Genomic DNA, 17149 nt, shown 5'->3' with positions numbered 1-17149 from the left:
AAAACCAGAGTGTTAAGTCACTGATGTTAACGTAATAGGAGAGATTTTTGTTTATTTTATTTTATTTTTTTTATTTTTATTTATTTATTTTTTTTAAATATTTTTTTTTTCAACGTTTATTTATTTTTGGGACAGAGAGAGACAGAGCATGAACGGGGGAGGGGCAGAGAGAGAGGGAGACACAGAATCGGAAACAGGCTCCAGGCTCTGAGCCATCAGCCCAGAGCCCGACGCGGGGCTCGAACTCACGGACCGCGAGATCGTGACCTGGCTGAAGTCGGACGCTTAACCGACTGCGCCACCCAGGCGCCCCGATTTTTGTTTATTTTAAAAACCAATGTTCACTGAAATTAGAAGAATTATTCTTTGATCAGGGTTCTAGAATTATATCTCATTTTGTATGACCCTCAGGCCTAAACTTTAAGGGAGTCTGCTTTAGCCTTTTGCAGTAATTCATCAAAGATTTTCTAATTCTATGTGATGTACCCATTTCTTGGAGATAGACTATAAATAATTTTACATTTGATTTTCAGATACCGTTTTTGGATAAGGTGGTTTTCTTTCCCTTTAAGAATACCCACTTTAATGATTATTTTTGGTGTTGAAATAAGATTGTATTGCTTCTATAGATTCTTATTTGACAGAATACATGTTGTGATAACCTATAAGCCTTTACCTTTGATTTATAATTTTATTGTTCAGTATGTGGTCCATATCACTGAGTCCAGTTTAATTTTTCTCAGTGATGTTTTTTTTGAAATGACCTTTACCCTTTAGTTTATAAATAAATTAAGTTGCCAATGTTTTTCTTTTAGTTAACACCATATCTTACCATAAAGAGAAGTTACTTTTTGCTTTATCTTAATATTCCACCAATATCCGCAGGACTATTTGTATGACTAGACATAAGTAACAATTTGTGATGATGAAGTAAAGAAATGGAATCTGCCCAGTGAACTCCCCCTTACTAGAAATATTGAGAGAGGCTGAGCACAGGTTAGTGTAGTGCAGGTAGAAATTCCTGTTCTGAATGGAAATTTGTATGAGGTGACACCTAAGATCTTCTCAAGTTCGAACACCTTACTAAATATTACTCTATGGTCAGTGAGTATTACTGTATGGTCAATGTAATTTACATAATACAGGGAGAAGGAAATCCACTTTTTTAAGAATAAGTGTTTTGGGGCTATACATAGTGTTTTGTTAACCAAAGCAGTAATACAGCTTATAATGAATGCTTTTAAACGTAAAAATTTACATTTGAAGATTTTGTTGAACTATTTTTTAGTGTAATATACAGATCTTTAAATGCCAAGTCATCTGTGAACTATGTAGTCACAGTGTTGTGGATACATATGTTAAATTGATTTATTTCTGCTCTTTTGGCCTAGGGTTCACCCATAAAGCCAGTACCTCTGAGGGAGTTTCAAAAAACAGAAGACATGAGAAGATATTCACATCAAAACAGGTTTGAAAAAAACAGTTCTCTTCAATTGTTTCTGTCTTTAAAACTCATCAGTGAGAGCATGAAATGATTTTGGTTTTATGCAGATTTGTGTATGATGAAGATACTTAGATACTGTGTGTTTTAGAAACCATGTATTTAGAGCCGAGTGACAGTGTGCTTTTTGCTCATGCAATAGAAAAAGAAGTAAAATTGATTTATTGATTCTAAATTCAGACTGCCTAAACCATTACTTGTACAATTATTTGGTTTGAAGGTACTTAATAGGGAGATTTTGTGGTGATGTCTGGATTTATGCACTAAGAGGGCTAAATAAATTTCAGGAGTCCTGAAAAAATTTTTTGCCTTAAACTTTTGGCTAGAAACAGGGAGCTAGATGGAGACAGCAATATGTATCCTCATTATATCTCAATTGAGATGATCGTTTCACTACGCTTAGTGCCTCACAGAATATTTCTAAAATTAACTTGACTGCTTAGAGCACTGCTGCTTATTCTTGAATTCCAAAGTTTCTTGCCAGACACTGTATCACAGTAGTTGAAAAATTCACAGCCTTTGGGTCTTTGCTTCCTCTATTTTGTATGAAGTTTTTTGGTTTTTTTTTTTTAACCACTTTGTGTTTGCTTGGGTTTTTTTGTAATTTTTTTATTTTTGAGAGAGAGAGAGAGAGAGACTGCAAGCCAGGGAGAGGGGCAGAGGGAGAGAGAGAGAGAGAGAGAGAGAGACAGACAGACAGAGAGACACACACAAAGAGAAAGAGAATCCCAAGTAGATTCCACACTCAGCTCAAAGCCCGATGTGGGGCTCAATCCCACAAACTGTGAGATTATGACCTGAGCCAAAATCAAGACTCAGACGCTTAACCAACTGAACTATCCAGGCACCCCTGTATGAAGTCTTAAAGTAGTAAACTTGACATACTTGTTCTTAAACAACAGTAAATCTCCTTTATGGAAAGTGTCATACCTAGTTCTTATACTTGATAGGATGTTAAAGTTGTTTTGGGAACTGAGATATAGATGGATAGAAAATATGGGAGAATAGTGAAAGAAAGAAATCTCATAATTGGCCTTTTATAGGCTCATAGGTGTTAGTTCATGGGGACTTAGTTAAATTTCATATCTTTTTTTTTTTAATGTTTATTTATTTATTTTGAGAGAGAGAGAGAGAGCGAGCTGTGAGTGCAGAGTCTGACATAGGTCTTGATCTCACCAACCGTGAGATCTTGGCCTGAGCCAAAATCAAGAGTCAGACGCTTAACTGACCGAGCCACGCAGGTGCCCCTAAATTTCAAATCTTTGAAATTGAAATTTATCTCCGAAAGGCTTTTTATTTGCCTTGTGTCCTTATATTGAGGGTGTGGTCTTTTGAGATTTCAGTTTCACACAGGGGTATCCTATTGTGTTTTTCCACTTTGATCGGGCCCACACTTCATCTCCTGTCCTTCTTACCTCCTGCATCTATCATAAGGAAGGCTCAAGATCTCTGGAATTTAGTAGAAGCCCTCAAGGTGAAAGCCAGCTTTTTTTTTTTTTTTCTCAGTTTCATTATGTATTAGTTTTTTAATGTTTATGCAACAAATTACCACAAATTTAGCAGCTTAAAATGTAGTAACTCAGTTCTGTGGAATAGCAGTCTGGGTAGGCTTGCCTTCATTCTCCACTTAGGGTCTGGCAAGCCAAAGCCAATGTACTGGGTGGCCTAGATTCTTACCTGGAGACACTGGGGGAGAACCCACTTGCAGGCTCATCCAGGTTGTTGGCAGAATTCAGTTCTGTCTAGTTATAAGACTGAGGTCCCTGTTGCTTTGCTGGCTATCACTGGGACTCAGTTTTAGTTCCTGGAGTCTACCCAAGGTCCTTGATCCACAGCTCCCTCCATCTTCAAGTCAGCTTTGGCAAGCTGTTTTGAATCTATTTCTTATCACATTTTGAACCTCTTTGATTTCCCTTTTTGTCACATCCCACAAACTTTCCTGCCTTCTTTTTTTTTTTTCCAGTTTTATTGAGAAATAATTGACATATGTCACTGTATATAAGGTGTACAGAGTGATGGTTTGATTTACATATATTGTGAAATGATTACAGTAGGTTTAGTTAATAGCTATCATCTCATAGATACAATAAAAAATAATTTGTTTTCACCTTGTGATGAGAACTCTTAGGGTTTACTCTTTTAACAACTGTTGTATGTATCAGCAGCAGGGCTAACTGTAGTCATTATGTTGTATGTTACATCCCTAATTACTTATTTGTCTTATAGCTGGCAGTTTGTAGCTTCGACCACCTCCCTCCAATGCCCCTCCCTCAGCCCTGCTCTCTTGTGCTTTTAAGGGTTCCTGTGATTACATTACTCCCACTTGGATAATCTTTCCATTTTAAGGTCAACCAGTTAGTACCGTTAATTTCATTTGCAGAGTCCTTTTTGACTTGTAACATATTTACTGGAGTAACACCAGGGGTGGAGATGATAGGAGCCAAAAATCTGTCTACTAAACCTTAACCCAGAGTTCCTGTTTTACTACTTTTTAGAAATTTTTGCTCTGCCAGTACTGAGGAATTCTTTGCTTACCTGAGCCTGTGCTTTCAGACCTAGTAGTTTTCCATTTATATTCACAGCCATCCACTAGCAAGTGACAAACCCTGGATTCGAACTCAGTCACAACTAATTCTAAAGTCCATGCCTTTAACTACGATACCATGTTGCTACTCCCAGACTCACTTGTGTCTCATTCTTTATTGGTTATATCCCAGCTAAATCTTACCCCACCAGCCCACTTTTCTCTAAACTTTTGACTAAGAATGTACTGACTAGGAGTGATAAAGGTTGGGAAAGATTAGTAAAAATTGAAGGAAGTTTTTTGCCCAGCTTCAGTTTTATTTTAAACCTTGTCTAAGGGAGTTATTGAGTAATTTATTCTGTACCTTTAAAAAATTATGGGGCACCTAGGTGGTCCAGTTGGTTAAGCGTCAGACTTCAACTCAGGTCATGATCTCGCAGTTCGCAGGTTGGAGACCCACGTTGGGCTCTGTGCTGACAGCTCAGAGCCTGGAGCCTGCTTCAGATCCTGTGTCTCCTTCTCTCTCTGCTCCTCCCCTACTCGCACTCTGTCTCTCTCTCTCTCTCTCTCTCTCTCATAAATAAATAAACATTAAAAAATTTTTTTTTAATTATAATTTATTCTGTCAAAACTTTTTTGGGGGTATTTTAATTATTTTAATAAAGTAAGAAATATGGCCAAACTCTTGAGGTTATATAAAACAATTTTTTTTCAAAACATTTTTTTATGCATTTAAATTAAAAAAAAGAATTTTGTGAATTATTCAAAGATTTGGAACCAACATAAGAAAAGAAATGTGGAAAGAAAGAGAACAGTAGTGTGACTTAAATTTTGCTTTTTTACATATTATATTTTTTAGTTTAGGAAAGTTTAGGGTAAGCCAGTGTTTCTCAATAGGTTGTAGTGGATATTTGAAAAATGTGTTTATTTGTTGGGACTTGGTTGCCAAAGGTGTTACTGGCATTAAGACTAAACTACCTGTAATGTACAGGACAATCTCGTATAACAGAAAATTTATCCAAAATGTTGTGACACTGCTATTGAAAAACATACTCATAGATGAAAAGGTCAGACGTACAGATGAAGCAGCGTGGTGGCACCAAGGAGCACCCAAGCCATGAGGGGCCCATATTAGCACCTGGTGATCGGCTTGAGGGAGCTGTCAGTTCTCAGACGTCTTCTTCGCTACCACTTTTATTCTCTCATATGCCATGCTTCATGCTCTGCCACCATCTTTAACTTTCACAGCTTAGTTTTGGCCATTGCAGGTCCTTTTTTTCTGTATGTGTGTCCATATTGCTTTTAGATCTCTGCGCTCTTCACTTTCTCCTTCCTACATTCTGCCGTTGTAGAGTGGGGAGGTGTGGTATAGTATCAGCCACTAATCTCCAAGTCAGGTGGCTTGAATTCTCATCCAGGCTCTGCCAACAGTAACCATCACTAAACCTCTGAGGGCCTCAGATTTCTCCTTTGTAAAGTTAGTGGTTTGGACTCCATGATTTCTCAGGCCTCTCCAGTTCTCATAGGCTGCGTACCTAGAAGATGAGAGTGCAAACTACCATCAAGTCAGAGATAAGAATTCAAATCAGATAGATAAGGACTACTGGCTGCATCACCTTGGAAAAGTTACTTAACTTCCATTTCTCAGCTTCCCAAATATAGAGTGAAGATTCTAATAGTTCTTACTCCATAAGATTGCATGAGGAGTAATTGAGAAACACTATGCATAAAGTACTTCACAGGGCATATGTAGGGCATGGTAGGAGCTCAAGGATTGTTCGTCTCTATGTTTGCATCTGAAAAATATTGTACAAAAAAATGACACGAATCATAGTTGGTAAATGCAAAAGAAGTACTGACTACACATATACATCAAGAGGAAAAGTCCCATTGTAAAGAAAAAGATTCTAAAAAAGACCTTTTCTAAGAAGATCTCCATAGGTTGGAATCTATACAAAAGGCTTGAAGTAAGGAATTAACGTATGATAACTGAGGAGATCTTGCTGGAAAAAGATTCCATGGTGGGCATGTTTCTGAAATGGGATGAGAATCCTAAAAGCCACATTGATGAATTTGTATTATTATTAGTTAGCAATAAGAAACTACTAGAGCTTTGAGGGATTTGGGGGACTTTTTTTTTTTTTTTTTTCTTTTCTTGCCTTGTAACATACCGATCGAATGCATTAAAATCAACCTGACGGGCAAGTAATCATAGTTTAAAATTTTAGGTGCTAAATGTCAAAAAGCGACTTACTCCCAACATTGTTAGTTCAGAGACACAAATGAGTAGCAGACACTTGAAACACTAAATCCAATACAGGAAAAAAGATAAACACCAAATTGTAAGATTTAGCATTGGTAGAGGTACCCGGCTGGCTCAGTTGGTAGAACATGCAATTCCTGATCAGGGTTGTGAGTTTTGAGCCCCACTTTGGGTATAGAAATTACTTAAAAATAAATAAATAAATAAAATCCTTGAAAAAAAGATTTAGCACTGATAAAACTGAGAAGCAACTTTTACTGTTTTTTTTTTTTTCTTTAAGCAACAAATCAGGTTTCGTCTTTTTCTTAAAAATAAAAATCAACAGAATCTTTACTTTTGTTATTAAAATTGCTACCTCGGTTGAAGATGGGAGGAGGAGCGCAGGTACAGTGGCCAGGTTCTGCCATATTCCAGATTTTGGTTGATAAAATAACTTTGTATATAAAACGATCTCTATTTACATGTATCTTGTTTCAGCCATGGTAATGAAAAAGATAATAGTTATGTATGCTCTTAAGAAATGATGCTATTTGAAAAGTGATCTCAAATGTCTGGTCAGCACTGGCTGACATAGATTGTTGTTGACTCTCTGTAGCTTGATCAGTGATACCATCACATGAAATGTGAGTTGGCGACATCAGGTATTCCTGTAGCTTAATTTAATGACTTGGGCTCAGGTTTACAGAATGCAGTCAGTCTTTCATTGCTGACCAGTTTGCCTATTGATTAATAGAAAGCTACATTAACAATAAAATTTTACTTGTCTTTTATATACTGCCTGCCTTACCAAAGAATTTTCTCTTTCCTTTTTTTCTTTTTTGGGTCAGGGTTTCATCTGAGCCATCTTCTCTCATGTCACTGTCACCAAGTCACAGTCAGGTAAATTTGTTGTTGTTGTTGTTGTTTTTCTGGTTTAGTTTTGTTTTTTTTTAAACTAAAATGATTTTCTATTTTTATAATGCTTAAATTACCATTAATTGCCAGACATCTGTAAACTTTACTACCTGTCGCCTGTAAAATACAGTTAATGTAACATGTGAACCTGATACTTGGCTAACGGTGCTTTTAGACCCTAGACAGAAAATAAATCTTTACTGACATGATGGCTTTATAGTGCAAATAAGAACACAGTGTGAAAAGATGGGAGATGATCAGCAGTACACACATTTAAAGAAATGTTAGGTGACTGCAAAGTAGAAATTGCTTGAGTAAGTAGTAGTTCCCTAAACTGATTAAGAATATTGATAAGTTAACCTTTAGCCCCACTTGCACATGCAAAATACTTTTGTTCCAGTTATCACATGCAGACTTGGAAATTCTTCGGAGAAGAGAACAATTAGTAGAGCGTACTCGGAGAGAGGCACAACTTGCGGCCCTACAGTATGAGGAAGAGAAAATAAGGACCAAGCAAATTCAAAGAGATGCTGTCCTGGACTTTGTCAAGGTGAAATTTTGTCAAATTTCATTGAAATTCCTAAAGAGTTTTAGAAGTAAGTGCTTATTTGTTTTGCTGAGGCTGTCAGTGTTTGTCTTAAAGTGTCAACTTTCTTTTTTCTCACTGTAAGGAATCTTGAGTATATAGCATAAGTGTCTCCTGCTTGTGATTAGATGAATTGTCCTCCTGTAGGGTAGGCTGAGAAGTGATCATCTTATACTTGAGACAGTAGTCTCTTCTTCTTAATCAGCAATCTATCTTTAGACATATCACTTTACTCTCCACCTGCCATGTCTTCAGTCTGCTGATAAAGATCGATAAGATCACGAAAGTGCCAGTGCCATGTAAACCTTAAAGTGCCATGCAGATGTGAACTATTGTTATCTGAGCCCATCTGACTTCCTCACTCTGGTGAGCACCAAAACTGTGTGAGGGTCACAGGCTTAATACTTTAGAATCATCTTTGATTCTTTCCTTTCTGTTCTCTCCACACCTACTCGGGTAACAACCCCTGTTAATACTTTTTCTTTCTTTTTTTGTTTTCTAAAAGTTTGCAGCCTCTACAGTTCATCTAAACCTGGTTCTTTTTTTTTTTTTTTTTTTTTTTTTTTTTTTTCCTGTATCATTTAAAGTCTTTTTTGTTTGGAAGTCACCTTGGATTTTTCTCTTCATAATAGTGATTTCTATTTTTGTTTGTTCGATATCTGTCACTTCCATTTATCTGTAAATACCATGAAGACCGGGAGTGTATCTGTCTTGTTTATTTGCCGCTCCATCCCTAGATGTTAGCAGGTGTCAGCCCATAGTAAAGCTCAGTAAACATTTGTTAAAGGAATGATTGAATGAATGAATCATTCTTGGCCTCCAAAAGCTTTCTCTCTTGTGTTTCAACTAGCCAAAGACCATTTTTCTTTAAGTATCGTACACATGATAAACTTCTCTTTTTTTCAAATGTATCAAGCCCTTGATGATGATCTCTAAAGCTCAGAGAGGATGACAGTTTGCCTAGGTTAAATACTCACCTAGTTAGTGGCAGAGCAAGGGTTCTCAAGACAGGCTGAACAGAAAATGGAAGTAAGGTTGACCAAAAATGAAAAGTTTCTTTAAAGAAAAAAGAAGGCTGGCTCCAAACCCTCATCTGTGATCAGAATGCTATACTGACTGTCAGTAAATAATGATGACTGACACATACTATATCCTAAGCACTATTCTGTGCATTCTACATTAACTCATTTGTCATTTAACTTGCCTTCTGTAGACATCACATAGCTAGTAAGAGATAATCACATTGTAGACAGTTTTGATTAAATGTCAAATAAGAGTTTGATCTTGATCTGTTAGGTAGAAGAGAACAGTTGTAAGTTCTTAAGCAGGAGAAAAACATGAGAGGAAAGATACTTCCTAAAAACTAATCTGCTTGTGTTTGAATCTGTTAGAAAGAGATGAGGAAAATGAAATAGTAATTGCAAGTCAGACTAGGGTGCAGAATGAAGGCATAACACCAGAAGATTTCTGAGGTTCCTAAGGACAGGCAGTGTTAGTTACACAATGGTAAGAGCCCAGATATTTCTGAGGGCACTTGGGTGGCTCAGTCGGTTAAGCATCTGACTCTTGATTTCAGCTCAGGTCATGCTCTCAGCGGTTCATGCGTTTGAGCCCCACGTCAGGTTCTGTGCACTGACAGTGCAGAGCCTGCTTGAGATTCTCTCCCTCTCTCCCTTCCCCTTCTTCTCCCCTGCTCGCTCTCTCTCTCTCTCAAAAATAAGTAAATAGGGGTGGCCTGGATGGTTCAGTCAGTTAAGCATCCAGCTCTTGGATTTTGGCTCAGGTCATGATCTCACAGTTCATGAGTTTGAGCCCCACATTGGGTTCTACACTGATGGTGTGGAGCTTGCTTGGGATTCTGTCTCTCCTCCACTCTGCCCCTCGCCTGCTGTGCTCACTCTCTCTCTCTCTCTCTCTCTCTCTCTCTCTCAAAACAAATAAACCTAAAAAAATCTAAAAAAATTAGTAAATAAACTTAAAAAAAAGAATCAGAAATATGAATTTGAATCCAGCTTTGCTACTCATTATGTGCTTGGCTTTGGGAAAGTTACTGAATCATACTGTGCCTTTAGTTTCCTCATAGGTGTAGTATTTAACTATTAAATACTAACTATTTCAGAATTCTTATAGGTGCACCTAGTACTTCTACTAGTGTGCGGAGTGCTGTGCCCCCTACCACCACAATGGATTTTATAAATTAGAGATTTTAAGAGAGGCATTATTATGTTTTATACATAGATGTAGTGAGTATTGAATAAATCATTGAAGAGGAGTAGGAAAATAAAGGAGATCCCAAAGCAAGATTTTGAGGCTAAAACAAGAGTTTGAAAAGGAGTCTAGTTTTGTGGAAAGAATGTAGGATTTGGAGTCAGAAGATGTAGGGGCAAATCTCATTTATGCTACTTACAAATTTATGGACTTTGCACATGTCATATAACTTCTTTTGTCCCCAGTTCTTTTGTCTTTAAATGAATATGATTATGGGGGTGCCTGGGTGGCTCAGTCAGTTAAGCGTCCGACTTCAGCTCAGGTCATGATCTCACAGTTTCTGAGTTCAAGCCTCACAATGGGCTCTGTGCTCACAGCTCAGAGCCTGGAGCCTGCTTCCGATTCTGTGTCTCCACCTCTCTCTGTCCCTCTCCTGCTCTCTCTCTCTATCTCAAAAATAAAGAAACATTTAAAAATTTTTAAAAAGAATATGATTATGATGTTTGTGTATCTTAGAGAGTAAAAAGAATCACTTGAGATAATGTATATAAGAATACATTGTAAAACACTGACTATACAAGTGGTATAATTATTATTTGACATAGTAATAGAAATTAGCAAATTGGGGAAAAGAGCCAGTTAATCTGGGAATTTATGGGTTTGTTTTTGAACATGTTGAACATGAGGTGACCATGGGTTTCCAAATAGAGAGTTTCCACAGGCAGTTGAAAACGCAAACCTGAAAATTGGCCGATGAGAGAAAGCTAAAGGTGTTAGCACTAGAGAAAGAGAGAATGAGTTCATTGAGAGAATATAGTGAGAGATCACTATTCTGATTGGAACTATGTTTGTTTGCATGTACATATAAAAAACATGCTTTTTGTATTTTTGTAGATGCTTATAGACATATGAAATACTGTCTGTTAGTTTAATGATCTTCCTGGTTTAAATTGTAAACTGTTTAAGGGAAAGGGTGACATCTTCCGACCAGTAAATCTGGCAAAGTGCTGCACACAAGAGAGACAGAAATTAATGTGGGTGATTATTTTGGTAAAGAGAATTTATCATTTCCAGTGTTCCAGATTCTAACCAACTTCCCTCTTTTGGGGGGTCTTGGGGATATATAGCACAAAGCATCACAAAGTCCACAAAAACAGCAATCCCCCTTAGATGGTGAGGTAAGTCTATATAACCACCTTCCAATGTTTGCATGTGATTATCATGTGTTTTCAGTGATCAAAATATTGCCATTTTCCTTTTCTCCTCACAAAATTCTACTTACTCAGGAGAAGAAGACACGGACCAGGGAGTTTATCCAAGTTTATAGATCAAGGATTTTTTAGTCTATACGAATCCATCTGGAGGTTATTTCTTTCTTTCTTCCATCCCCACCAGAAGTATCTTTTTCATCCATTTTCAAACCATACTGTGTAGTGAGAAGTAGTCCTGGGAGCTCTATCTGGCACCGGTACGTGGTGTTGGTATTGAACAAAAAGATACCACATACATCTCAGCTCCAGGGCTCATTTCCTGAGTGTGTGTGTTATTGATTACACGGTGTACACAGTAGTTTTATAATATTAAATTGTACATTTTCATTACAAGTTAACATGTAAACTTAATTGCTTAACCTTTTTTAAAATATACCTATTTTGATCTGTTAAAATGAAACTTATTAAATAAGTATTTGTATTGTAGTCGGTTTTTAAAGCATTTTTCTTTATATTTTGCCTTCTCATGTTTTCAGTTTATGATCACCGCTTCCTTAAAAATGCTTAAAGGCATTGTTTCATGTGAATTTTGAATCTGTTTTCTGTAAAATAAATTACGTGAAAACCTAACACACAGGGTTTGACAAGCATTAAGTTTCACCATAGAGTTTTTAAAGCACAAGTGATTCTGGAATGTAAAATGCATTGTTTGAAATGTTTTAAATGATCCATTATAAGGTTTTTTTTCCTTATTGACTAGACATACGATTACTACTTCTTGTTTATCTCAGAATTTAGGCCTTGTTCTTATACCTGAAAGATTCACTCAGCCTTTTCAGTCATCTTTTGTTCACATGGTAATAATAAAGGAACAAACCTTTGACAAAGTTTGATAAGTTAATAACCTCTTCTTTTCTTACCCCCAAATTTCCTTCTTAATGGTCATTCTGGAGAAATTCATTATTTAAAAATTAAAGCTTCTCAGGAAAATATGGTGTACAATTTTTAAATTTCTAGTTGTCCTCTTGTCTGAGAAAGGTAATGAAGAGAGGCATAGACTAGAAATCATGACTCTTGGGTTTATTGTTTTAATTTGTGACTGACTCATTAAATGACCACAAATTCTTTGTTACCGCTATGCCTATACTTCAGCTTTCTCTTCTGTGAATAGAGAATAATCCCTGTTCCCTCCTTGCTTTAGTCAGTTTTTTAAGCAATCAGATCATATTTGGAATTAAGCTGTGTGGAAGAAAATCATTACTCAGAATCAATTTATTAGCTTTTATGATACATGAATTCAAAATGATTGTGAATGCAATCCTATATGTTAGCATCTTCATTATGTCTTAATATACCTCTTTGCTTGTGTTATTTGTGAAATATGTCACGTGTGTGCATCGTTTGTTTTTGACATTGCTTCCTTTCTCTCTGCCTCTCCAGTGTCCCTTCCCATCCAGAAGGTCTCAGCACACTGATGATAGTGCCTTGTTAGTGGTAAGAGCCTTGCACAAAACGGAGTTATATATTGTTATATCTAGAGTTTGGAGAATAGTAATTATACTTTTCATTCAGAAATTATTGGGGCGCCTGGGTGGCGCAGTCGGTTAAGCGTCCGACTTCAGCCAGGTCACGATCTCGCGGTCCGTGAGTTCGAGCCCCGCGTCGGGCTCTGGGCTGATGGCTCAGAGCCTGGAGCCTGTTTCCGATTCTGTGTCTCCCTCTCTCTCTGCCCCTCCCCCGTTCATGCTCTGTCTCTCTCTGTCCCAAAAATAAATAAACGTTGGAAAAAAAAAAAAAAAAAAAAAAAAAAAAGAAATTATCTACGTACCATAAAACATGATGAGCATCATTACTAAATAGTTTATAAATAGCTAGAACTGTTTCCCTGCTTTACTGTTCATGACTTACCAGCGTTCCAGTGTTCTGCAGCTATGATTCAAATACCTTTGTTAGTGTTACCAAAAGTAAAACATTCACACTGCAAACCATATTGGCTTTGGATGTGGGTTGGGAGGAGAGGGCACATTGCTTTTTTAGACGTCATTTCTAATTCTAGGTGCACTTACTTTATTAATCATTAATTTGGCTCATGAGTCACTTGTGTGTTAAATGGATTTCCTTCCTGCATGACACTAATTACACAACTGTATATTTGCCATCCTATTTTATTGTCTATTTTAAGCTACTGAAAATCCCAAACTTTTCAAAAATACTTACATCTCAAGATTATCCCTCTATGCCCATTTTTTAAACTTTGGGAAACATTAACTCGGAATGTTATCTACTGATCGTTTTTTAACACCAGTTTACTTTTATTGCCTGTTTCTTCAGCAGAAAATGAGTATAACATAAGAGCAGTATTGAAAAATCTTACTTTTGTCAGCCTTGCAAGAGAATTCTAACATTCACATAATTGCTTTCCCCATCATGTTTTATGATATTTTTTATAGTAGTATTGAAAACTAGCAGTTCAAAAGTCTGTGTGTAGCAATTCCTGTCTCATGTGCTGGTAACTGCCGCCCTTGTACATACTCCTGCGTGAAGTGCATACTTCAGCAGGAGGTCCTTCTTACCTAAACGTCCATTGTCAAAATTTCTGTATGTTCTGCAGTTATCATTTCCTTTGAGATGGATAAAGCACATTTTAATTGGGCAGTCTTACAGATAAATAAAACCACCACCTTCTGGAGTTTTTGTGGAAATTAATTGATATGAGAAGCAAATGATTTAAATTAATGGAAAAAAATACTGAGAGCCTGTGATGATCCAGACACTTTACCAGAATTATCTCATTTATTCCTCACAGCAATCTTAAAAGTTAAGGTTAAACTGATCACCATCTTACAAATGATTACTGAGGCACAGATATTTTGTCCAGAATGAGATTTGTCCGAGGTCACATAGCTAGTAAGTGCAAGATTGGGTTCAAATCCAGATCTGGCTGACTTGAGAACCTACTATTTATTAAGCACCATGGTGTATTGCCTCTCACACTATAATGGAAAGCAATTTAGGAGACTGAAGATGAGATTTAATAATGTATAGGAAGTGACATAAGTCTGAGTGGCCACACTTCTTTGTCAAGGAAAAAGTGGAATTTGGAAAAACAGATCCCCTTGGTGTGAAATTTGAAATGGCTTTCAGCCATTTTCAAAACGCATACCCTTGTATTTTACTTATCAATATTCATGTTTGACCTAAATGAGATGGCCTTTAAAAGGACAGTGTAGTATCCAACACTTTGCAGAAAGAGTCGTATTTTTAAATCATACCTCTGCTTTTCTCAAGACTTCTCTTCAGTAGCTTCATATGGTAGAATAAAGTCCTTCTTAACACAGCCTGAAAGCCCCTGCATACTCTCTCTCATCTCTGGGCTCAGGGCTCATTCTGCACCAGCATTTTTTCAGCTTTTCAAATACAGCAAGCCTGTTTCTACCTCACAACCTTTTGCACATGCTGTTTCCCTCAGCATGGAATGCCTCTCCCTCCCTGTATATACTCCTTGGTTAATTTCTACTCATCTATCAGGTATCTGCTTAAATGGTAGATCTTTAAAAATGACTCTTCTGCAGCCTACAACCCCCAAATCAAATTTGTCTCCACTGTTATTTTTTCTCTTCATAGTTCGTTTAGGTGGATGTTTATTGTTTTAGGTCTCTTCCCTATTAGACTACCAGACTGTAAACTTCATGGGCACAGGGATAATCTCTGTTGCATTTACCTATGTATACTCAGTTCCTGTCATCATTCCTGGGATATATTAAGTTCTCAATAAATATTTCCTGAATGAACACGTAAATGCTATGCATCTGAAATTGCTCATTAAATTGTTTCATGATGAAAAGGTCTGATGATGTATAGCAAGGTGTAAATGTTGGATTTCATTTAAAGACCTTGAAATACAAGATCTGAAATAAGTATTAGTGATGTTTAATATCCATGACACTAACATGCTCTTAGGGCTGCCCTCCAGGCTTCTGTTGTTTCCATCTATATCCAATCCGCATCTGTATCTCATCTCTAGAAACTAGAGAGTATCTAGGCTCATTTCGCATCCTCTTCTTTTCCACTTTTTCTGTCCTCCTTTGCCAAAATAGTGGCTTTTAGCCTTTTTATGTTTGAGATTTACAGTAATTTCTGTACATTTGGTTATAAGGAGGCCCAGGAAAACTGAAGAGGTGACGATATGACTGTTGTCACAATCTTGTTCTTGGGTATATTTCCTTTGATAGATTAGGTTACAATGTTACTTTAAAAAAATTTTTTTTGCCCACCCTCCCCAAAAAGAAACATTGCTATCTATCAACTGTCATTAAAAATTGTTGTATTCATTTTATTGATCATCTACACACGTTTTTCTAAACACCCACATGTGCTTAATAAGGTCATTTGTTCCATGATTCACGTATTTGTGATCCTAGTTTAAATTTTTAAAAGTTATTTAACGTATAAAGATTTCAATATATTTAAGACTGACTGGCATTTTGTTGTTGTAATAGGTCCAATCTTATCCAGTGCCCTTTGTGATGAAAGTCCTGTCTTCTCTGATTTCCACTCTTTACCAAATTAAAGAATTGTCATGTTTTGGGTTTTATCTGTAATCATAATTCTGTACAATAGATTCTAACACTTACTGTCTCTAATTATACCTTTAATATACTTGACAGATACATGTAATATTTCTAGTTGTATGTAGGTTGGTGAAAGGATAAAGGATTCAAAGAAAAGGAAAATTCCTCTTACACTCATGTAGGTCATTTGGACATAGAGGCAGAAATGAAATGCTGGTTCATCTGCAAGGCATGACACAGAATCCTCATTCCTCTGTTTTTTCACATCAGAGCTGGTATATGGAATTATAATAACTCTAATTTGGATCAGTGTTGAAAAAGTAGTGTCTTTACTCATGCCAGTTCTGCTCAGTTAAAATGAGCTCTTTGACTAGATTTGTTTCCCCATAAGAGGAATAGCACAAGTCTTGGTAGTTTCTAAGGCAATTTTGTCAACAATTTTGATGTTCTTAGTTTTAGTTCTATTTAAAATCACTTTTAATAAATCATGCCTGCCCTTTTTTTGGTTGTCAAACTATCATTTATCAAAATATTTTCCTTTTTAGTTCTTAACTAGCTGAACATTCCACTGTTCCACTGTTGATGTCATCTATGATGTCATGAGGGTGGTGGCCATCAACATTGCAGCCCACAGATTGAGCAGTCCCCAGGATCTCTTTATGGTTCCAGAGAGTTCTCTAGCTAAAGATCAGTGCCACATCCGTCAGGCAGCGTTGACAATCTCATAGAAAATGATGGTTCCACTGTGCTTAACGTTGTTCTGCTTTGTGTCTCTTGGTGGTTCCTTGAGAACTTTGATAATCAGGGCAGAGGCAGAAGGCACCACTTCAATATGAGCCTGTCTGTTCTGAATGAATGGTCAGTTTCACTGTAATCCTGAGACCCTTCCAATCACCAGTTGCCTTGGTAATGTCATCACAAACCTTTTTGGAGACAAACCCAGGGGGCTGATCTTGGGGGGCAGGGCAAATGTGGCACTGACATCCCCACCAGTGCACCTCAGGTGTATGGCTTTGATGTCGCTGGGGTCAAATTTAGGCAGCATAATGGAGGCAGCTGGTGTTGCATGAACCTGGATTTGAGATGACCAAAGACAGTTGCACCTTGGCCTCCTCCAAGCCGAAAGCCAAAAGCCCTTTCATTTCTTGGTTAATGTGGTATGAAGTATTGAAATAGTTTGAATTATACAGATGGGAAAACTGTTTTATAAGTTAGGCGTTTTTTTCCCCCTAGTATTCCTTCTGCCCTATCAATATTTTAGTAAACCATTTGAAAGTTTGTCCATGACCTTTCCTTTTCTAATTTCATTGACCGGATCTGCCTGCCTGCCTGACATTTTGCTAACATAAATGCTGCCTTTTGTTTGTTTCTTCCCTTTCTCTTTTAAAATT

General features: G+C 37.0%; 1 protein-coding gene across 16 annotated transcripts in view; it reads left to right on the top strand.

Moving 5' to 3' along the window:
• LRCH3 (leucine rich repeats and calponin homology domain containing 3) overlaps nucleotides 1-17149 on the top strand; it is a 148265-nt gene that overhangs the window by 76290 nt on the left and 54826 nt on the right. For 9 of the 16 annotated variants that reach the window (XR_006718382.1, XR_006718380.1, XR_006718381.1 and 6 more), the window contains exons 10-14: nucleotides 1392-1468; nucleotides 7116-7167; nucleotides 7583-7732; nucleotides 11104-11154; nucleotides 12628-12681. Coding sequence is in view for 13 of the 16 variants with exons in the window: in XM_045502391.1 (XP_045358347.1) it covers nucleotides 1392-1468; nucleotides 7116-7167; nucleotides 7583-7732; nucleotides 11104-11154; nucleotides 12628-12681 (384 nt within the window). In the remaining 3 variants the exon portion in view is untranslated. Of the gene's footprint in view, nucleotides 1-1391; nucleotides 1469-7115; nucleotides 7168-7582; nucleotides 7733-11103; nucleotides 11155-12627; nucleotides 12762-13002; nucleotides 17147-17149 lie in introns of those variants that run through there. The other 7 variants (XM_045502394.1, XM_045502390.1, XM_045502385.1 and 4 more) reach the window with 3 other exon arrangements.

The sequence above is a fragment of the Leopardus geoffroyi genome, chromosome C2 (genome assembly GCF_018350155.1).
Source record: "Leopardus geoffroyi isolate Oge1 chromosome C2, O.geoffroyi_Oge1_pat1.0, whole genome shotgun sequence".
NCBI lineage: Eukaryota > Metazoa > Chordata > Mammalia > Carnivora > Felidae > Leopardus > Leopardus geoffroyi.
This window is presented reverse-complemented; position numbering and strand designations above follow the sequence as displayed.